Genomic DNA, 24,979 nt, shown 5'->3' with positions numbered 1-24,979 from the left:
GGGTATCCCAATGGTTTGGAACATGCCACAAGAGCATGATTTTGTGGCCAAGTTCACCTTACCATCACCATTACCATCGACCACAAGAAATTCGTGATAACCAAGGACTTGGACATCTAAAAAAATTGCTTTATCACCTATTTGCTTCAAATCCTTTTCCATCTCAGGTGATAACACAGTTGTTGCTTTTGCAGCTCTTTCACGTCTATGTGCAAATCAAGACTGAAGAGTGAATCTTATGAATTCAAGAAAAGTGGCGACTGGAAAGCTCCTTGCCTCCTTGGTCTTATTGTTAAAGCTTTCTGCGTAGTTACTCGTCATGATATTGTATCGGTTACCAGGAAAATAAGCACTGCTCCACCTTTCAAAGCCAATTTCCTCTAGATATTGAGCAATGGGCGGATCAATTACCTTAATCTTGTCAAAGAACTTGTGAAATTATGTTCTTCGAAATGCGTACGCTGCACTCCCCATGATGTCTTGCACGTGGTCAGTTTTGAATTTTGCCACAACATTCATACAGATATGATGGTAACATGCACCGTGATACAAATCTGGGAACACAAGCTCCAAAGCATGATTAATGCTTTTATGCCTGTCCGATACAAAAGCAAGGTTCTCAACGTCCCCTATGGCTTCCTTCAATTTTCTCATGAAATAAGTCCAAGAGTTATGGTTCTCACTGTCCACCAATGCAAACACAATTGGAAATAACTGGTTGTTGGCATTCAACGCAACAGCACAGAGCATGTGACCACCATACTTATTCTTCAAGAATGTGCCATCCACACAAATTACAGGACGACAGTACTGGAAACCACACCTAGAAACACTGAGGGAAAAGAAGCAATACAAGAAACGACCATCTTCTGCTACAAAATCAGTAATTGTACCTGGGTTCTTATGCTCCAACTGACACAGGTATCCAGGTAACTTGGAGTATGATTCCTCAGGTGTCCCTCTGACATACATAAGAGCCTTTTCTCTGCATCTCCACGCCTTCTCATAGCTCATTTCAACCCCAAAATGGTGCTTCATGTCCTCCCTTATGCTGTTTTCCATGTACCGAGTACCATCGGTAGCAAATTTCCTCTTGATTAGGTGCCCAACAACCCACGGTGATGCTTGACGGTGGTCCTTATCTCAAATTTCTTGTGAGCAAGTGTGTACTTCGTTGTATACAGTAATCTCAAACATTTCAGATCGCATTTTTTTCTTACCCCTCAATCTCCAACCACAATCAGGATCCTTGCAGGTAATGTACCACACATCAATCCCAGATTTCTTCACCATAAACTCTAAATTATTCTTCATCGCAAATATGGATGCTTTGGTTTTCAATTCAAGCTTGTTCTGAAAGAACTTCCCAAGGTGCAATTCTCCTAAAGCTTTGCTGGTTGAGGAATGATGTTGATGTGAGGCCTCTATATCCTCTTTAGTGAACATGGGAGCACTCCATGTTCTAGGATCTTCACCTAAGTCCAATGGAGAACTCCATCTTAAACTATCATCGGTTATACTTGGACCTGGACGACTACTGCTGGTCCCAGGTGTGTGCCGGTCTTCTATTCTGTGCTCCTCATCTACCATAACATCTGAACTCTGTGTTGGAAAATCTGCCCTAACATCTGGCCCACCAAGATCTGTTGCATCAACAACAGGATCGTTGTTGACATAAGGTTCGTAGCCATAGGGTTCGTACTCCGCCGTGTCATGCACATATGAAGGATCTCTAACCGGCATATCATCATGGACTATGACATCTGGATTTTTCTCGAGAACACATGTTCCAACGTCACCTTGAGTTCCTTTGAAACCATGACATGGAGGAGAAATGTTCTCTTCAAATCGAACTTCTTTATTAATGCTGGCAGAAGCCGATGCATTTCTTACACCTCCCAATGTGACACATAGAGGAATGAGCTTCTCTACAGATTTCGATGCTAACCCAATGAATGCACTGTTAGGAAAATATGTATTGCCTCAATGGAAATGGTAAGAAAATATTACAACTCTATGCAAAATATTACAATAGACAAGGATTGATTAAATAAAGTGTTACAACTCTATAACTGAAAAATACAAATAAAAGGAGAAGGAGATGTAAGATGATAGAAATAGAAAGTACAACTCTATAACAAAAAGATACAAGTAAACTAGAAGTGTTTGAACAAAGGAAATAAAAGGATTACAACTTTTAAACAAAAGTACAAGTAAATAGAACAAGAAGAAAAAAAGAAAGAGCAATAGAAGAAAATAAGAACAAGAACCAAAACAATAAACTCTCACTCACACAACCAAAGTGAAGAGTGTTGGGGATCACCAACTTGAACAATGTTTGAAACCTTTGTCCAAAAGCTTATTTCCCCCTAACTCAAGCACTAAGGGATCTCTCACAGATTTTGGAAATGCTTTCTAGAATAATCAAGCCTCAAGGTGTTTCTAGCCAAGTGCTCTAGTGGATAGAAATGGTTTGTCTTACAAGTGAGCATTAGGCTCCTATTTATAGAGTTTAGAGACACCCTTTGAATTTCAAATTCCACCAACCCCCATGGCTGTTACCAATGATTAATTGGATGTTTTATGGAATTAAAATAGAGATTTGGGAGTTACTTGGCTTTGGGAAACGTTCAAAATTGGATAAAAACCAAAGTTGGAAGAGGCTGTCAGGCACTAGGGCCGCGGCGCGTGTTACCAGGCGCCGCGGCCCTCAGTCAGTTCCAGCAACTATTTTTTCAGTTTTTTTTCAAAACGTTCCAATTTATTCCTACTTGATTTTGTAACTTCCATACACAATATGAGAGTTAAAATCACATCTCTAGCAGCCATTTCTCATATAGCTTTAAGAAATTCATCTCAATATTGTGTAACAACAAATCTACACAATAATGGGTGATATTTTAAGAGTTACAAATTTGTGATGAATTTGTAACACCAAATATGTTACATGTTTGGATATTTCACATATATCCAAATAATGTAACTCTCTATTATATGTTACAATATTTGACACTCTATGTCACATTTATTTAATCTAAAACATTATATTATAAAATAATATAATATAATATTACATTATATTATAAAATAATATAACATGCATGCACATGCCTATCATTTTTTATAACGGTAGGTTTGAGGGATTGTGATAGGCATGTGTACGGGACCTCAATTTTTAAGTCATGCACACATTTATCCACTTCAAGCTCATATGTCACACCCTTCTCCACGGGCAGAACTTGATTTTCAGCATCTCTGAAAATCCAATCCCTATTTTCGAGTTCCCACACACCATTGAATGCAACAAATACGGAAACAGTCGAATCTGCAAAAAAAAAAAAGGTCAAAAAGTTAAACTACAACATAAAACAGAAAATATCGATTTCTATCGATATATGTCGAGTCCTATTGAGGTCACACATATCGAGTTTTATCGAGTACAGTCGAGGACTATCGAGGCAAACAATCTAATAAAATTCTTATACACCTATCGAGTTTTATCGAGTACAATCGATAACTATCGATGCAAACACTCCAATTAAACTCTTATACACCTATCGAGTTTTATCGAGTACAATCGAGACAAACAATCCAATTAAACTCTTATACACCTATCGAGTTTTATCGAGTACAATCGAGTTATTAAATCCAATTAAACTCTTATACACCTATCGAGTTTTATCGAGTACAATCGAGTTATTAAATCCAATTAAACTCTTATACACCTATCGAGTTTTATCGAGTACCATCGAGGTACTAACATCCTAACACTATCGAGGCACATCGAGGTCCATTGAGGACCATCGAGCCAACATGCATGCAACACATCGAGACCTATCGAGTTTCATCGAAACTCATCGAGGCAGGAAAAAAATCCAGAAAAAAACGCACGAAGTATCCAAAATTCATTCCGTGAAAAATTGTAATAAAACATGAAGGCATACACATATCTGTTCGAAATAAGGCAAGTAATGTAACCAGACAAGTTTCCTCACTACATATAACTAATATATACTTACACATACGATTTTTCCCCTAGATCCGAAATCCAAAATGAAGTTTCTTGACTTGAAATGACTCACAATTTGCCCCTAGATCCGAAATGCAAATTAATGGTGGCTGGCTTTTTTTGTGTGTACGAGAGTTTGAGAGGTAGAGAGGGAAAACATAAGAGATAGAGAGTGAAGACTATGAGAAAAAGAGAGGGAAAATTATGCCAGGGGTATTTTGGGTAGTAACGGCATTAGTAGCACCAAAACTAGAGTTATATAGTGATAAAGTATTTTTCAAATGGAGTGTTACTTATTACATTAAAACTCAAATTTCGCTTTTGATATTATTATTTTCAAAGTTTGACAAAAATTAATGGTTACTCTTCCATACTTAGCTAAACAAATTAATGGTTTTCATTGTAGCATAGCCAGGGTCGGCACAATAATATTGATCGAAAGCTTTAGGCATAAATAAATATATAAATAAAATAAAATAAAATGATCTTTTAGTAAAAAAATTAATAAAAGAATTGGAAGAAAAAAAACTTTATTTTATAGTAATTTAATTAAAGTATTGATTATTGAAATAAAATATGTTTTTCTTTCAACATAATCATGTAAAAAATTGACAACTAATATGCCATTAAATACTTAACTAATCTTTGGAAGAAAAAAAAAATTAATTGATAAATGGTTTACTTCTCAACTCCATTAATGTTTATTTCTTTGAATATTTTTAATCATTTATTTATAAGACTAAAAATGAAGAAAAATATTAGGCCTTCGGTATGATTAAGGATCTGGGCAAATGTCTAATTTTGCTTAAGTAAATAGAGGTAGAGCATAACGTTGTGCTTAGTTATGGATTAACTAAATATGTATTTATGATAAAAAAAATATACATTACAGTTATGAATTAACTAAATACGTATTTACAATAAAAGATACGTAAACAGAAATACTTAATTGTCTATCAGAACCAACAAGGGGTAGTACAGGAATATTCACATGTTGTCCATCTACTATGCTTTTTCCTAATCTTAGGTAAAGCTCCTTGTTCCTGGTTATCTTGTAGCCAGATTCTCCAGATCGATCACAAGAATCCTTAGTTAGAATGAGATTCCAACTCAGTACTTTTTGAAATTTTGAGAAGATTGCTCTTTAGATAGCACAGTGCGATGAAATCTAACAATCTATTTTTATTCAACCGTCCACTTTATATTTTTTTGTTAGAGGATTTTTTTATTTAATTTAATATAACAATGGTATTTTTAAAATTTTATTATTTTATACTTGAATAAAATCTAATTGTTATAGCTTACTATACCAAAACAAAAAAAATAGAGGAAATTACATTTTATATGAGATTTTTATTAGAGTGTGCAAAAATATGGCTTTTTTTTTTAAAAAAAGTTAATCTATGGCATTTTTTAATAATTTTCACTTTTATGGGTTTATTTTCCCATATTTTTGTATAAAAGTTGGTTTATGCCATAATTTTACTCTTAATCAAATTTTATTAATTTGGAAGGGTATGTTTGAAATTTGATTATTATTTTTTTAGCTTATTTGTTTTTTTTATATTACTAATTTTATATTAAATTTTTCTTTGGTTGTTTTGCAAATTTTTTTTTGTAATATGAATTGTTTTTAAAATTATTTTTTATTTATGTTAAACACGTTTTTTTTTAGATTGTATGTTTTTTTTTTTCAAATTCTGGGTAAGGTAACCAGTTACTTTATTGATCTTTGACAGTTTTGTAAAAAAAATCTTAGAACTAGGTTAAATAACATGCATCAGGAGGGGTAACCAGTGGTTACCAGTTATCCTGAGATGAGTAACTTTCTGCCATAAGATGGGTAACCAGTTACCTAAGAGGGGTGACGAGTTACTCATATTAAATATGAAAATAAACATCAAATTTGAAAGAAAAAGTGGAAGAACACTTCATTAAAAAAGGAAGAAGAAGTAACTATGATTTTAGTAACATATGTAACCAGTTACCATAAAGAAACCATAAATATACACACATCAGAATGTGAAGGTAACCAGTTACCCCCAGAAATTTACACACAAAGAATGTGAAGGTAACCAGTTACCCATTCACGTTGTCATATTTTTATTAGTTTTCTTTCCAAATTTTGGTATTCCTATAAATGTTACAGTAAAAAGAAAATGCTGAAAAAATTGATTTGAATTTTTTTTTACATATAGTGGAAAAAACTATAAAAAAAAATTACAATAATAAAAGATAATAAATAAAAAAATAGTAGAATAATTATGTAATGTTAAAATATATGTGTGAAAAAAAAGAAATAGAATGAGAAAAGAATAAGTACAAAAATGAAAAAAAAAATGATAAATGAAAAAAAATAGATGAATAAATAAGAATGAAAAGAAGAAGAAGAAAAATAATGGAAAAATGAAAAGAAAAAATATGAATGAAAAAATTGGTAGAAAAAAATTGAAGAAGAAAAAAAAAAGCTCATATGTGTGAAAAAAGAAAAAAAAAATGGAAGGAGAAAATAATAAATACAAAAATGAAGAAAAAATTGAATGAAAAAAAAATTGAAAAAATATGAAAAAAAAAAAGTTAAAACAATACAAATGAAAGAAAAAAAAATAAATGGATAAAAATGAAAAAAAAAAGAAGAGGAAGAATGAAAAAATGGAAAGAAAAAAAGATTTTAAGAAAAAATTGGTAGAAAAAAAAAAGAAAAAGGAAAAAATGGAGAAAAAACAAGTAAGGAAAAAAAAAAGAAAAAATGATGGAAAAAAAATTACTTTCAAAATCAAAGAAAACATAACAATGATAAAAAAATGTGATATTTCTATATTTTAGTTAGCTACTAATTGTGTTTCCCATACCTTAACTTTTTCCTTAATAAATTTCTCATACAAATTAAGAAAAGTATAACTCTCATATTGTTGCACATTGATGGTATAAAAACCATATTTTTGAAAAATTCCCCAAAAAAATATGTACAACTTTATTGATTATTTAATAATAAATGAAATAATTATTAAAAAAAAAAAAAGACTGAAAAATGTAAACAGTCCTCATTTAAAATAAATTATATTCCTGTCTCACTTGGCGGTTAATTTCAGTTAAAGCTTGAGTCAACTATAAATTCTCTACTGGGCCGAAGTTAGATTTGGGCTTTCTTACGTGAGCCCAACTCATAAACTGAAGAGTAGCCATAACACAAGTGTACAGTTAAGCAACTCTCACTATTTTCAAAATTACCAAAAGAAAAAAATAAATTGAATTTGACCAAGTTCTTTATTATGAAGCAAAAATCACAATACTTTTATTTGTAAACATTACTGAATCCTTGTGATTGAGTCTGTAGAAATTCATGCTAATAGACCAAAGGTAAAAAAAGATGGAATGATAAATGGGTAAAGTGGAAAAAGAATATTGTGTAGTAACCATACGTAATAGCAACACACACACACACATAAGTGTCAGCAATCTTTGAAATTACCAATATAATCACTAATAGTTTAGACAAATAACCAACTATAGTAACCCATAGTTACCATTATAGTTGCTATTAGCTTCTAATAATCATGGTTTCTTTTATAGTTTTGGTTACATGTAGTTTCTAAAATTAGTCTCGAGCCCCATGCATAGTGATAGTGTGATATCAAGACTTTTCATAAGTATATAATCAATTTATACTAACATGAATACATTAATTGGAATTTAAATGTGTTATATGTGCATGTAATGTGTGTTTTACAAGTACCTTTTTGATGATTTAAAATAGAAGTCCTTTTATATAAGATCATCAGACTAGTCTTGGGCTAAGAGCACTCTTAATGGATGAGGTAAAATGTCATATTCTTTATAATATAAAGAAAAAATGGTTAATTAGTCATCCAATGGGTGATGTAAACTTATAATTTTTTACCTAAATGAATAGTATTTCTCAATATGTAGTGAAACACTATTCATCAAGCTACAAATATTTTATTATTTTTTTAATAAACTTTTGTATATATATATGAGTGTGAGACTATTATATTTAATTATTTTATTTCTTAAAATGAATAAAATATTTATAAAAATATAATATTTAAATGATGTAGAGAAAAAATAAAGAAGATGATGTATGGTATAATGTAAAAATTTGAGGTAAATTATAAAAAAAAAAAAAAATGTTTTGGTGATGTATTTTGTAATACACTTTCTCTATAATATTTAGCTAAAACTCACAAAAACATCTTTCATTAGCTCTTTTATACATATATTTATAATAGCTATGCGCAAATTTTAATTAATCCATATCTACATTTACATAATATTTTAATATTATTATTTTTCTTTATAAGCTTTCTCTCTCTCATTTAGTATATATTTATTATTTATTTTTTCCTTTTCAATTATTTAATTTTACTTTAATTAATAAAATATGTTTAAAAATATAATATTTAAATAATGTAGAGAAATATATAAAGAAACTGATGGTATAATATAAAATTTAGAGGTAAAATTAAATTTTTTTTTTTTTGAGGAAGTATTTTAAAAGATAGAGTAAATGATCCATTGGGAGTGCTCTAAGGCAGGCCATAGAGTCGCCTAAGTTTATTTCCTTATCTGCATATATATGCTTACATCAACCAAGACAACAAGATTAAATCTCAATCCAAACACAACATACTTTAGAGCTAAACAAGTTTGTAGCAGTACATAATTATTACACAGACATAGATATATAACAAACATTTTATTATTGGTGGCAAAGACATCAAGCTTGGTACTCTGAGATATATGCATAGCTGACTCACTTAGTAATGAGCCCATTCACCTGTTAAAGCTCGTTCACCTTATTATTACGAAAGAAGAGAATGAGTTTTAATTAATTAATAAAATGAGCAAACTAAGATATTATACATACATATTTGAGAAATTAATAACAAAAGCAACTTACTTATATAATCATCTAGTTTTGAGTCCCATTCTTCTTCACTGACATGATCTGTTAAAAAAAAAAATGCAAGCTCTTCAAAATTATATATGTTTTTTTTTAGGATTTGTACATTTTTTGACCCTGGGTTTTTCTCCTTTACCTGTTTGGACCCTGTGTTTTGACAAATTACTTTTTGGACCCTATGTTTTGTAAAATGGTTAAAATAGAACGCTAAAAATTGAATATAACAACACAGTTTTTAAGCAGAATAATTTTAATTTTTTTCTTTCTGAATTGTTAGTTTGGTAAATTATGTGTGATTTTAGTTTAGAAAACATTGACTAAAATTGGATTTAGGGTTCTATTTTAACCATTTTACAAAACATAGGGTCCAAAAAATAATTTGTCAAAACACAAAGTCCAAACAAGTAATGTAAAAAAACACAGGGTCCAAAAAAGTATAAATCTTTTTTTTTACTCACATAATGTGCACACATAATGATGACATTTTTCAACAATATAATAAATATACAATTGAAATGGAACTAGATAGTCAGTCTTACCTCTCAAATATTCCAAGAATTCAGTAACCCATTCGAATACAAGTCGCCACATTTTCCCACGAATGTTGCATCGAAGTCGAATGTCTACCCCAATACATTGCAAGCTTTGAAAATTTTGGGATATCAAGAAGATTGTGGGCAATTCACACAAGTAAAAAACTTTAAGGTTTCTCAAATGTTGGAATCCAGATGACAATTCCTTTAACTGTGGACAAGGCCCAATGTAGAACTCTTCAAGATTACACAATGCTCCTTCCTCTATTACTATCGAGCGTAACTTGCTTAGAGAATAGAGGTCGAGTGCCTTGAGTTTTGGAAAACTTCCTTCAACAAAGTGTAGTTTCTCACCATAGTAACCATCATGAAATATGCGAAGTTCCAAAAGATTGTGCAGATTTTGAAGAACATTCAATGGATCGATTTCTAGCTTTGACCAATATATTCCAATCCTACTTAGATTTTGAAGTTGTGTGATCCATTTAGGTAAATTCTTCAGAGGCCCTTGTAGGTGGAGACGCCGAAGAAATTGAGGGGGGCAAGACATGGATTCCAAATCAACTGTCTCATCTGAACTTATTGAAGCTACACTAAGGGATTCAAGGTGGTTCATGTTTTGAATACAGTCACATAGTCTTCTACCATCTTCACTTCTTAAGTTTATAATTCCTAATTTTCTCAACTCTGTCAACTTGTACAATTCCTTCAATAGGTCAACTATTCTAACAACATTGACATCTATAAAGTATAACTTTTGCAAGGCTTTCAACTGACCAATTCCCCTTTCTAGTTTTACTCCTTTTAATTGATTGAAAGAATCATCAAAACTTCCATGGTAAGCTAAAAAGTGTCTTAATTTTTTAAGCATTTTGATCTCAACTGGTATCTCAAACACCAAAGATTGTTTTAAATCCAATGTCTCTAAATTTTCTAACTTTCCAATAGACTTAGGCAAACTCCTAACTCTTGTGCCTCGAACACTTAAATATTTCAAGTGAAATAAGCTTCCAATGTCTTTAGAAATGTGATTTAGATTCGGAGCATCTTCAAAATCAAGAACTTTCAGGAGCTTGAACTTTATGGTGATTTCTCTTATGTGATGATTAAGCATTTTGTCTTTATCAAAGATAAAAATGGACCGCACTTGAGAAATTTTAGAAGCATTATTACTCTTAATACCTTCATAAAAGCCATTAACAATTGAAATGCGTCGAGCTGATGATCCTTTGAGGTTTGAATCATTCGATGACAAAACTTGACAGAAACTCAAATCCTCCATCTTGTTGAGGATAATCTCACGTAGAAGATCGTGAATTCGACATGTTCTAGCTTTTCCATCAAAATCTTTCTCAGATACTTGAATGAGATTTCTATTTATCAAATCCACCAAATATTCTTCTGCAGCCACCTCGAGTGTTTTATCCTTTTTTGATTTCACAAAGCCTTCAGCAATCCATTGGCGAATTAGTCTTCCACATCTGATGGAGTAGTCTTCAGGAAAATACCCCAAGTATAAGAAGCAAGATTTAAGGTAATACGGTAGATCATTGTAGCTCAAGGAGAGAATTTTTGTTATGCTTTCTAGATGTTCATTGCTATGCAACTCTGAACTTAGAGTTGTAAGCAATTTTCTCCACTCTTCAATAGTGTTGTTTTTAGTGGAAAGAAGACCAGCTATTACTACAATAGCAAGTGGTAATCCTTCACATCTTTCAACAATCTCATGTGACAACTTGTGTAAGTGGAGTGGACAATACCCACTAGATTCATCTTGAAAAGCCTTTTTGCAAAAGAGTTCCCATGCCTTCTTTGGAGCAAGACGTTGAAGATAATGAATATGAACAAGTGATGATACCTTACAAAACTTTGCTACTTCAACATATCTTGTTGTGATAAATACTCTTCCACTTTTCTCGTTGCCATTATCAGGTAAAGCATTTTGTATGTCACCCCAAAAGTTTATCTTCCAAACATCATCAAAAACCACAAGATAGCTTTTTCCATGTAAGTAATCTCTTAACTTTTTAGTCAATGTACTTTCATCCATTGCATCAAATCCTTGAGGAGTAGACTCCTCTCTCGACTCCAAGAACTTCTTCAGTAACTTTTGTAATAGTTCCACCTTCTCATATGACTGAGAAACTTCAATCCAAGCATGACAATCAAAACTTCTTTTCATACAAACATACACTTGATGGGCTAGAGTGGTCTTGCCGAGTCCTCCCATCCCTACCAAAGAGATCACAGTGCGCCTTGGAGATCCATCTTCCACCTTTTCAATTAATTCATCTCTAGAAGATTCAATGCCCACAATATCACTTTCCCTAAGAAAACAAGAACTTTTTCGAGGATCATACCATGAACTTGTTCGAGAAGCGAATGTAGATTCTTCATGTAGTGTGAAATTGAAGCCATAGGATGCCCTTGTTTGATTTATATCTCGAATCGTTTGTCTAATGTCTTTTATTTTGGAAGCTGTGTCATGGCGTGATTTTAGTTTTATGACCAAGCAAGTACTTCTGCGAACAAAAGCAACAAATCTTTTTATATGGGGATGACATCGTTGTTTCACCATGAGATGTGTGTATTCATCAATAACATCTTCTACTTCAAATGATGCTTTTCGAAGTTTTTCCACCCACACTTTAACCCCGTGACAATTGTTGGTGATGATTTGATTTGTCTGCTCGACTCTTGCATCTGCATTCTTGAGAAAAGCCAAAAGAAAGTCTAGATCACACTTGATTCTCTCAACTTCTTTATGAATACCTCTCAACAAGTATGCTTCTTCAGTCAGCAATGGAATCAACTTGTCTATGACCAAGCCTACAGCGATCTCCGCCATCTTCGAAGTCTCTCTTTATAATCTGCCATTGTTTATTTAAATATGTAAGAGTGAATTGTATGTAGTTGATTTCTTGTTTAAGAGAGGAAAATCAATAAATATCTAAGAGGTATTGTGGAATTCATGGTATTATCTAAGAGCAAAAGTCAATAAATATGGCATTTGGTAAAAATCTTAATTTTCACATACTAAGAGGAAAAAAAATATTATGATTGTTGCTATTATTCTTCCCAACAAATGGTATCGGAACTAAGGTTGTCTGGCATTAATTTCTCTTGTGTGTTGAGAAATGGAATTATTAGACAACATTATAAAATTAAGCTCATCAAACTATTTGATTTGGAAGCGTATAAAATTTAAACAAGCCTTTTAAGGTTAAGGAAAACCAATCTAAGATATGTGACGCCCCACGTCACTATGGCTGCTTTCTAGAATGATGACTGGCCCTACAAACCAACACGAGTCTTTTCAGCGTGCTTTGTCCTCACTCACATGCTTCCTAGGAAAACTTCCTAGGAGGTCACCCATCCCTAGATTACCCCAGGTCAAGCACACTTAACTTTGGAGTTCTCAAGTGATGGGCTACCGAAAAGAAGATGCACCTTGTTGATATAGGTAGTACCCATCAATCCATTTAAGCCCTCTTCAACCGTGTATTCCCATACCTACACAGTCTTAGAATCATCACACTTGACCTTCCCCAGGCGGTGTGGGATTGCACAGCTTACCCGGTCTTTCCTCTTACGGATCACGGAATTATGACTGTCACAATCACCCCACCTTACGGGCCCGACGTCCCTGTCGGCCACACTTCCGGCTGGGTCAAGACTCTGATACCATATGTGATGCCCCACGTCACTATGGCTGCTTTCTGGAATGATGACTGGCCCTACAAACCAACACGAGTCTTTTCAGTGTGCTTTGTCCTCACTCACATGCTTCCTAGGAAAACTTCCCAGGAGGTCACCCATCCCTAGATTACCCCAGGTCAAGCACACTTAACTTTGGAGTTCTCAAGTGATGGGCTACCGAAAAGAAGATGCACCTTGTTGATATAGGTAGTACCCATCAATCCATTTAAGCCCTCTTCAACCGTGTAGTCCCATACCTACACAGTCTTAGAATCATCACACTTGACCTTCCCCAGGCGGTGTGGGATTGCACAGCTTACCCGGTCTTTCCTCTTACGGATCATGGGATTATGACTGTCACAAGATAGAAAATAATTAGTAATGGATGTTCAACATAAGAAAGTCATTTTGTATATTAGATGATGAATTTGTAAATGTGAGAAAGTAAGGAGAGAATTTGACTCTGATTCAGTGTATGAAATTAGGAGCCAAGCTATATGTATATATAGGGAGTAAAACTCAAGAGATACAAGAAGAGAATACAATGGGTTGGCTGCCAAGTGAGTGGCACTCATATTGTTGCACCAAACCGCGGGATTTGAAGCAATGGAAAGCTTGAGTTCTTTGAACAGTTGCTTGAACTAGGCTAGCTCAGCAAGGACATTGGCCAAGGCCCTATACTCAGACTTTGTGCTGCTGCGAGACACAACCCTTTGTTTGAGAAGGACCAGGAAATAAGACAATCGCCAAGGAAGTCACAAAAACCCTCTGTACTTCGCCAATCGGCATCCGTGAAGGCTGAGAGGTGAAGCGATGGTGAAGAAGTCATAGTGATGCCATGACTGAGTGTGCCCTTCAAATATCGTAAAATTTTCTTCACAACAAGCTAATGGGAAGTGGTTGGTTGGTGCATGAATTGACAAGCCCTGTTGATAACAAAGGTTATATCGGGCCTTGTCATAGTAACATACTGTAAGGAGCCTAGCACACTTCTATAATCAGAGGGATCAATGAGTAAGGTACCGTCATGTTGAGAGAGAGGTTTGCCAATGGAGCCAGGAGTGGGAGCAACCTTTGAGTTTAACATGTCAGTATGAGTGAGAAGATCCCTGATGTACTTTTGCTGAGACAAATGAAGTTGGACGAGAGCATAAGTGACTTCAATACTTAGGAAATAATGTAGTTTTCCTAGATCTTGAAGAGCAAACCGAGAATGCAAGAGTTTGATGAAGTTTTCCACAATTGCTTGATCATTACTAGTGATGATTATATCATCTACATACACTAGTATGTAAATGGTAATGGCTAAAGTGTGCAAGATGAATAGGGAGTTGTCGGCTTTAAATGACAAAAATCCCCAACGTTGTCGAGCCGAGATGAGTTTGGAGAACCAGGCTCTAGGCGCCTATTTAAGACCATAAAGAGCTTTCGAGAGCTTGTAGACATGAGTGGGGTGTCGAGGATCAACAAAGCCAGGGGCTGTGACATGTAGATGTCTTCAGAAATGTCCCCATTCAAGAATGCATTTTGAACGTCAAGCTGTCAAATTTGCCAATGTTTGGAGAAAGCAAGAGCCAAAACAACTTTTATTGTTCCTGGCTTGACAATTGGAAGGGTGTAAAAGTAGTCAACACCCTGAGTTTGTGTGAAACCACGAGCCACTAGACTAGCCTTATGTTTGTCAAGAGAGCCATTTGGATTGATTTTGACATTGAACAACCATTTACAATCAATAATGTGAGCACCAAGAGGTGGTTTAACTAATGTCCAAGTGTTGTTCGATGAAGAACATATAACTCAGCTTCCATATCAACTTTCCAAGATGGTTGCTGAGTGGCAATCTTGTAAGATCGAGGTGCAAGGGACTGAGCTGAAATACACTTCGCTGGGAGGGCCTTGGGCTTATGAACTCCATATTTGGCATAAGTCAACATGGGATGCACGTTGACAGGGGGTTGGTGCTGCATAGAAGTAACATTAGTAGTATCATGTTGTTCATCAATAGGCAACTCATTATCAGGTAAGGCAGTTTGAATATTAGGTGCATAATTTGACATGGGGTCAGTAGAGGGAGGTTGGGAAGAAAAGGGAGAGAAAAAAGAAGTAGTTGGTGAGGGAGAAGATGGAGAAGGGGTGGAAAAATAGACCTGAGATGGCTGCAAAGAAGGAATAAGAGCAGGAGAAATAGGAAGAGAAGAGGAGTGAGAAGGAGCAGAAAAAGAAGGGGTAAAAGATGGAAAATAAGTCTCATAAAAAATGACATGACGACTTGTATAAATTCTACTAAAATTTGGATCAAGGCAGAGATACCCTTTATGTTGAGTGTTATAGCCCAAAAAAAATACAAGGAGAGGATCGGTACTATAGTTTATTTTTATTATAAGACCTCAAACAAGGAAAACAAAGACATCCAAATGACATAAATAGAGAATTGTAGTATCCGCCTTTATATTTCATGGGTATTGTGGTAATTTTGGCCTGTGAGGGCAATTTGGTCATTTATGTTGATGTATATGTGATTTTTTTTTTATTTCATGATAATGTGTGATTTATTTCATGATTATGGTATGTTTATGTATGGTAGCGACAAAACACGGTTCCTTCAAGTATTGAGGGTTTAAGTGCCAATTATATTGGAAATAATGGGTGAGAATAGAAATATGAATCTTGTGGTAGAAATTGTAATTTCCATAAGTCAAAACTATTAGCTTAAGGAGGAACTACTAAAAAGGGTTAAGTGATTTCATAAGGAAGCTTAGATGAGGGATAGATGATAATTGTGTATTATTGATTATTAAAAATTAATTAATTATGGAAAAATAAATGTTAAATCTATCGTATTATTGTCAGTCGAGGTATCGATCAAAGTAATGCTTTTCTCTGAGGTTGAGGTCTAGAAGGTTGGAAAATTAATAATCAACTTGAAGGACTTGCTAAAGGATACTTGAATGGAACAAGGAACGTGTTTTTGAGTGCTGCTGGACCTGAGGTAAAAATAATGGTCATTGTAACACAAGGTGTGCATTTGAAGGCACAAATTTATGTATATGTGATCTAATTAAGTTTATGTATGTTATGGTTATGATTATGATTTTGTTATGTATGTTATGGGTTTATGAATATTGCATGTTTATGTACGCTGTTGCATGCTTACATTGATATGAGTGTGAATACACTTGACTATAATCTACGTTTATGTTATGACATTGTTTGGTGTTTGGTAAGATGTTGGGTAGGGTAGTTATTGGAAAAAGTAAGTGTCCGAGGCCGTGGAGGTTTAGGGTGGGACGCCACTCGCTATTATAAACTATCAACACTTGCTTATGTTGTTTATTTGTTGTATACTTGCGTGACATCTTACGTGACGACAATGCATGTGTACGTTATGATAAAATACATGCTCACGTTTCTCGTACTTAGTTGCACACTTGACTAGGTTAGCACTAGTTTACGACTAGTATGACATCGGTAATACGTGTTACGATTGTATGAGGAGATGCTGTGGTACGGTATTATGAAATAGTTATGATATGTTATGGTATGCTATGATATGTTAAGTTATGCTATGAGAATGATACGATATGAATTATTATTGAACTCTATATATGTTAAGGTATAAATTATGAGTAGTATATGAATTAGGTTGTGATAGTTTGAATTAGTTTATGTTTTATATTTTATGTTTATGTTTTTTGTTTGAGCTTTGGGGTTGTGACTTACATAACTCTTCTTGCCAGGCTTTAGCTCACGGGTACTCTGTGTTGCAGGTAATGGCAAAAGCGTAGTAGATGAGGCGATGAGTTGGAGCAGGCTTGGTTCGATGTGTGCATGTCGTGATTGGTTGACTGGGGGGGTCAAGGAATTGCTACTTATATACTATTGTTATAAAGTTTTTTTTTTTTTTACCTTTGGTTTATGTTGTGTGTTAAATGTGTATTTTTACTTACGTAGTGCATGTGAAACATGATTTCTTTTAAATATCGAGATCTCGAGTTGCATGTGTTTGTAAAAGGTGTTAATTCATGTTTATTTCAATAAAAGTTTTATTTTTTTTAAAGAGATTCATGTAAACATTAATTTACTTAAAAATGGAGTATTTAGTAAATTAATGGGTTTTAAGTCGGGTCATTACAAGAATAGTCAGGAGACTTATGATAAAGAGCTTGCTATGGGGAGATGAGTCCCGAAACTTTAGTTGGTAATCTGTTAATTAGACATATAGCTGCTCTAAAGGAAAATAACTAATAATGAAGAAGGAGAGTAGCATGAGCTAAAAGAGCCAAGCTTGTTTCCACAACATGTCTGTGTTTCCTTTCTACTCGACCATTTTGTGTCGAGGTATGAGGACTAGAGAACTGATGAGAAATGTCACATGAATCAAGAAAAGGAATGAAGCTTTTAAATTCCCCCTATTATCAAATTGTATAGCTTTTATAGTTGTGGAAAATTGGTTTTCAGTGAGAAGTTTAAACTTCTTGAAAGCATTTAGAGTTTGGTCTTTTGTATGTAATGGATAGAGCCAAATGAGACGAGAAAAATCATCTAAGAAGAGAATAAAATATTTAGAACAATCAATAGCAGTGTAAGGTGTAGGACCCCAGAGGTCAGTGTGAACTAATTGTAAATGAGTTGTAGCATGTGAATTAGAAATGGAAAAAGGAAGCCTGTGGCTTTTAGATAATTGACAAGAAGAACACAATGTATTATTACATGAAAGAGGAATATTACATTTCTATAAAATAATTTACAATTTGAGAATGAACATGCCCCAACCTAGCATGATAAATGGACGCTGGTTTTTGGGGTACAGAAGTGAACAGAACATTAGAAAAGAAAGCAGAAGGAAAAATAACAAAATGTTTCTTTGAGTGGAATGATTGAGTAGAGGATGGTAGAGTGGAAACAACTTGAAGAGTGTAAAGGCCTCGATCAAGGGAACCCTGATGAAGAGTTTTCTTCGAGTGTAGGTCCTTAACATAGAATGAATTAGCATGAAATTCAACAAAACACATGATTGTCAAGACATAATTTAGAAACTGAAAGTAAATCAGTAGAAAGATGAGGAACATGATAAACATTGTTCAAAGTAAAGGAAGATTTAGAAGTGTGAATAGAAGCATTGCCAAAAGAAGAAATAGGGAGTTTATGTCCATTACAAAATTATCACCATATTTGTGCCTGAGTAGGTGTGGATGAGTAAATGTTATTGGCATTAGGGGTGAGATGATGAGATGCACCTGAGTCAAGAAGCCAAGATTCATCCCCCACTGTACTAGAACTTGCTACAAGAGCTTGCATTGAAGGGGAAGTGGCTGGTGATTGAGTTGGAGCAGGCAAATTTGGGTCGAATCTTCGATAGCACTGAAAGGCATTATGCCCAGCCTTTTGACAAAGTTAACACAACACTTTGGGGCCATTGGAAGAACCAAAACTTGCAGCATTACCTCGATCAGTGGAAGAAGGAGTGTAGCCACGACCACTCGAAGATTTGTTCCAGGATTGATTTCTTGATTGTTGTTGTTGACGGTAGGCGACATTTGCGGTGAGGATAAAAGATTCATCTACCAAATTTTGTTGCTAAAGATGAGCCTCATGAGGTAGAAGAAAACTCATGACTTGTTAAAATGGCACAAACTTTGATTTGGATGTAATAGAGATGACGAATGAATTGTAATCCACATTGAGACCAGCTAAGAGATAAAGTACCTGATCCCTCTCTGAAAGTTTTTCAAAAATAGCTGCGAGTTGATCTGATAGGCTCTTGACTTTCGGAGCATAGCCCATAACCAATAAAAAGAACCCTTCTTGAGGGTTTGGAGTTGAAGACGAAACTGCATTATCAGAGCATTCGACAAAGCAGAGTAAAGATTACAAAGAGCAGCCCAGGCCACCGCACTGGTGTTGTGGCCGACGATATGCGCCATGATTTCTGGTGTGAGAGAGGAGTAAATCCATGACACAAAATGAGGCGATCTTTCTTCCTCCAGTCGATGGAGTTAGGATTGGGAGTAGTCGAGCCAGAGATCGTTGGAGATGGCGCAGTGTTGGTACAGTCAAGAAAGTCATCAATGCTATTTGCGAAGACGAAATTCTCCATTTGGGCATGCCAAAGGAGATAATTGGTGTGGTCAAGTTTGATGGCGAGACTGTGATTTAGGGCATAGGATAATGCGAAGAAGTGTTGTTGTTGGGTGGAGAGGCCATTGAAGGCAGTATAAGAAGTAGGAGTGCCAGATGAATTTTGAGAATCATCGGCGGAAGCCATTGAAGCAGAGAAGGAAAGGAAAAAAAAACAATTATCTCTGATTCAGTGTATGAAATCAAGAGCCAAGCATTGTATATATAGGGAGCAAAGCTCAAGTGCTCAAGAGATACAAGAAGAGAATACAATGGAAAACCAAGAAAAGACTAGTACACAAAATAACAGAACCTAACAAACTTAAGCTAAGACAGTTAGGATAACAGATAGAACATATTAAAATGTACTAGCAGGATCAATGAATATAGCTACGTTAGTATATTTCTAATGCAACCAAAGCAAATGTTGTTTGGAATATGTTAGAAAATGGTTTTGTAAAAAGAACGATTCACAATAGACTTTCTCTAAAACCTATTAACTTGAAGTATAAAAATTATATATTGTAGACTTGTAGTAGTATGGTCGAGCATACAAGTTTATTTCAAACTCATGCGAACTAGCTAGTTTCTATGAAAATGAGGATAGATGATGGAATGCAATTAAGCAGTGTTACTGCTCAACTCTTTAGTTAAAAGATAGGTATAGCACTGCCCGTAACAATTTCCAATTCAATGCTAGAAGTATTTTGACTTTCAAAATGGTTAAAGATAGCTTGCTTTATAAAGAGAGACCAAAAGAAAAGAACAAGGTGAATCTTGACATCTACAAGCAAACTTGATGATGAGGGGTTATAAGCATATTGATATACTCAAAGTTATTAGGCACATTCAAGATATTCATTTTCACTTGGTATCTATAGGTGAACTTGATGATGAGGGGTTTATAAGTGGTTTTTAATTCAGTTGTAAAAGATACAAACATTCTTATTTGGAACAAGACACTCGGTCGTTTTAGTGATAAACTACTTCAAGCTCTCGCTAGAATATAAGTTTTATTGAGTTTGAAAAGTACACCTTTTTAAAAATGTATGTTCATTGTTTAGTTGGAAAAACATGTACAGTTTTTCTTTTCATGCGCATCCACCATCGTGAAGATCAAATATCGTTGATTAATTCACACTGATGTAGGTAATATGCAAACTAGAACCCTTTAATTTTATTTGTTACTTTAATTGATGATCATTAATTCAATAAAAATTTGAAATTTTCATAAATTAAGAATTAGTGCTTGATGTGTATTCAAAGGAACATGTTAGAATTAAAAGAAAAACTAGAAAGGCTCTAGTGTATTAGATAAGATTATGGCAGTAAGTGTACGGGTTAGTTAAGAGGTATTGTCGACGTCATGGTTTTACTTACAATTCTTAAAAGAGTACGATATGTGCACCCAAAATATACACATAAACATTACACACTGTGATGTGACAGTTTAGCCCAACCAATCACATTTATTAAAATTATGACCACTATGTCTAATGTTTGGGTACACATATTATTCTTCTTTTTAAAATTCTCTTGCATAATGTATGGCAGAAAGAATGGACAAAACCATTGAAGAAAAGATTAAGTGTATACTTTCTTATGCCAATTGTTATTGGGTTGATGTTTTGTTTATTTTAAGTTGTTGTTTGACATCATATGTTTTGTAAATAAAAAACTTTGAAAACAATAATAAAATAAATTGACACATAAAATTAACTAAATATTTAACATTTTATTATTCCTAACTACACAACATATTCAATTTTTTTTAAAAAAACATATTTTTAAAAAAAGCATTAGCTCATATACATGTTATCCCAACATAAAAAAATATGCATGAACATTAATTTATATGTCACCACAAATTATTTTACTTTTAGTAACAAATAAAAAATTTATGACGGAAAAACGTCATATTATATCATTACTAAAAAGTTTGTATCTAAAAGTATTAACAACAAAAGTTATAATTTGTTGTGGTTAAATGTATTTTTAGTCACAACAAATTTTATCATTATGCATAATAAGTTGAGACTAAAACTAGTGTATTAGTGATAACTTGCATCTAAACATTACTTTTTAGTCACAAATACTTTTTTGATATTATTTAGTCACAAAAAATCTATATTATGACTAAATAAAATGTTATAACTAAAAGGTGATTTATTTCTAAAGGAATTTTTTTGTAGTGTGTGTACAACATAAAACAGATCACAAAAATATATAAAATATATAACACTACTTAGTTACCTTTTTGGCTAGCTGTCTTTGTGAATGCCTGTTGTAGCCTCTGACTACTATGAAAACCTCTCCAAGTATTTCTCTGCTTAATTCAAATTATTCATGACCAAAATGTTAAGTTGATTGAGCTACTATAAATATATGAAATATGTTACACTTATAATAAATGTAAGGACATATAGTAGTTTTAAATAACATGTTGGATGTGAATAATTAATTATCTTTGCAAATCAGATATATATTGTCTATAAAGCATTACGAATAGTTTAATATATATGGTATTAGCAATGTCGATAATCCACAAACCGACTAATTATATATCATCATACAATAAGTTATGGCATCTTATCATCACAACCAATAAATAAGTAAATAATAAATGGAAAGCATGATCCATCCTTTACTTCAATAAATAGTATAATTATTAAGCTTTTTATAGATTGCCATTTAAGACTTTTGTTTTTGGTATTTTTCATATAAGATTTGAATAAAGTGGAGAAATTTGCAGCTAAAATCAGTTAGTAATTGAAAAAGTCCCACTTAAGTCATTAAGTAAATTTTTTTTTATTTTGAGATAAAAAAACATTAAAAGTAACTTAAAAAGTTGTACAAGCCACTAAGTAATTTTTTTGGCAGCAAAAATGATCAAATAGTTTAAGGTTCTTTAGTTTGTATTTGTTTGTTGAAGTGATGAATTCTTGATTCACCCAAAAAAAAAAAAATATATTATTAAATAGTGTAACATTTTGCACTTAAATCCCAAGCTAGTTTTTTAGTTGCAAAAACTACATTTTACACCAACTGTTTTTTCTTAATTTTAATAAATAAATAAAAATCTAAAATATACATTTCTAATTTTAATAAATTATTTAAAATTTTCTTTAAGAATATAAAATTATTTAAATTTGTTAATATGAAAAAAATTATAAAATCATTACCAAAAGAAAAAAAACTTATTTACAGATAAAGTCGTCTGGAACTTTAAATTGTAAAGCTATGAGAATCGTTATATATATAAAACTAAATATATATACAAAATTTACAAAAACTTTTAAATGTGAAAATAATTTTAATTAAATAAATTAGGACATATTTTGGTTATAATTAAAAACTATTTTACAAAAATTGGATTTGCAAAAACTACATTTTACACCAACTGTTTTTTCTTAATTTTAATAAATAAATAAAAATCTAAAATATACATTTCTAATTTTAATAAATTATTTAAAATTTGCTTTAAGAATATAAAATTATTTAAATTTGTTAATATGAAAAAAATTATAAAATCATTACCAAAAGAAAAAAAACTTATTTACAGATAAAGTCGTCTGGAACTTTAAATTGTAAAGCTATGAGAATCGTTATATATATAAAACTAAATATATATACAAAATTTACAAAAACTTTTAAATGTGAAAATAATTTTAATTAAATAAATTAGGACATATTTTGGTTATAATTAAAAACTATTTTACAAAAATTGGATTTGCAAAAACTACGTTTTACACCAACTGTTTTTTCTTCATTTTAATAAATAAATAAAAATCTAAAATATACATTTCTAATTTTAATAAATTATTTAAAATTTGCTTTAAGAATATAAAATTATTTAAATTTGTTAATATGAAAAAAATTATAAAATCATTACCAAAAGAAAAAAAACTTATTTACAGATAAAGTCGTCTGGAACTTTAAATTGTAAAGCTATGAGAATCGTTATATATATAAAACTAAATATATATACAAAATTTACAAAAACTTTTAAATGTGAAAATAATTTTAATTAAATAAATTAGGACATATTTTGGTTATAATTAAAAACTATTTTACAAAAATTGTTAGAAATGTACAATTTTAAAGTGATTTCTCACTCAGAAAATATTAATATCATATTAATTAAACATTAAAGTAGTTTGTCCGACAAAAATCAACATGCGATTAAAATAGTATCTTCTCTTAAGTTGGGTTTGGATTATGAATAATGATACATGTATTTTTAATTTATACACTCAAATTATATATTATGATGTAAGGATAATCTTAACTATGTATATTTTTAAGTAGGGTCTGCATAATAATATTTATATATATGGTTGAGATTGCTTATCATATAATTTAAGTGTGTAAATTGAAGTTACATCTACCATTACTATTTATATATTATATAAGCAGTACGTACTTCTTTTTTTCTTTCATTATTTAGTTATTGCAGTCAGTCGTGGATAATGCATGCATGATCTTAATAAATGATAACCTATGTGGGTTGAGGACCCATTTATTAAATTATTATTTTATCTCATTAAAAAATAATAATTATCTTAAGTGAGATGATAAGGATAGAATAGCATCTTTAAGTTATCATCTAACTCATAAGAGTATTGATCAGAATTAAAGAAAATATTGATAAGGAAAGGAAGGAAAAGAGGCGTGAATAATGCTCTGTATATTCATCTGTACATTAATTTCCTTTCTTGATTGATATAATATCTAGGCTGGGTATTTATAAAACAGTAGAGATAAAAAGAAAAATAACAAAAAAATATTCCCAATTAATATGATTGGTACACGTATAAAGAAATTTCTGAATGAGTGGGATGTGTCTAATTCTAGAACCATCTTGGTTACAGCTGTATAGAAAGAATATTCCGAGGTATCAATTTTATTTTTCAACATGCTCCCTCAAGCTTGACTGTGGTACTGGTACAACATCAAGCTTGTCTTTTAAATACCGAAATTGATTGTGTGACACTGGTTTTAGTGAATATATCAGCTATTTGTTCATGTGTTGGAATGTATCTGACCTCAACAAGACCCCGTTTGATCAAATCACGGATGTAGTGCACATCAAATTCTATGTGCTTGGTTCGTCTATGAAAGACAGGGTTGGAGGAGAGTTGTTGGCTCCTGCATTATCACACCAAATCATAGTAGGAACTTTGTGATTAAGGCCAAGTTCTTTGAAGAGTGAATGCAGGCAAGCCACTATGGTGGCAGTGTGAGATAAGGCCCTACATTCAACTTCGGTTGATGATTTTGCAACAGCTTTCTGTTTTATGGAGCACCAGGTAATTAGATTGCCTCCTAAATACACACAATAACCGATAGTCGACTTTCTATCATCAATGGAACCAGCCCAATCCGCATCACTGAAACACTCGATTGTCCAATATGATTTGAGGGTTTGAAAACAAGTCCATGGCCTATAGTTCCGCGAAGATATCTGAGAAGTCTTTTACAAACAGTCCAGTGATGTTGAGTAGGACTATGCATAAATTGGCTTAATTTATTCACAGTAAATGAAAAAATCGGGTCTGCTCAAGGTAAGGTATTGAAGACCTCCCATGACACTTCGAAAGAAAGTAGGTTGATCAAAGAGTTTGCTATCTCCGATGCTCAGCTTTATGCCTTGAGATATAGGCGTGGGGCTTGAATTACACTTGAGGCTGTTGGTCT

General features: G+C 32.7%; 1 protein-coding gene across 1 annotated transcript; it reads right to left on the bottom strand.

Annotated features, from left to right (window-relative positions):
• Positions 1-9,383: 9,383 nt before the first annotated feature.
• Positions 9,384-12,314, bottom strand: LOC133786117 (disease resistance protein RPM1-like). Its single transcript, XM_062225333.1, has one exon. It carries the CDS (start codon positions 12,312-12,314, stop codon positions 9,384-9,386), a length of 2,931 nt encoding a protein of 976 aa, XP_062081317.1.
• Between the last annotated feature and the right edge of the window lie 12,665 nt (positions 12,315-24,979).

The sequence above is a fragment of the Humulus lupulus genome, chromosome 6 (genome assembly GCF_963169125.1).
Source record: "Humulus lupulus chromosome 6, drHumLupu1.1, whole genome shotgun sequence".
Lineage (NCBI taxonomy): Eukaryota > Viridiplantae > Streptophyta > Magnoliopsida > Rosales > Cannabaceae > Humulus > Humulus lupulus.
Note: the sequence above shows the minus strand (reverse complement) of the source record. Positions and strands in the feature narration are given on the sequence as shown.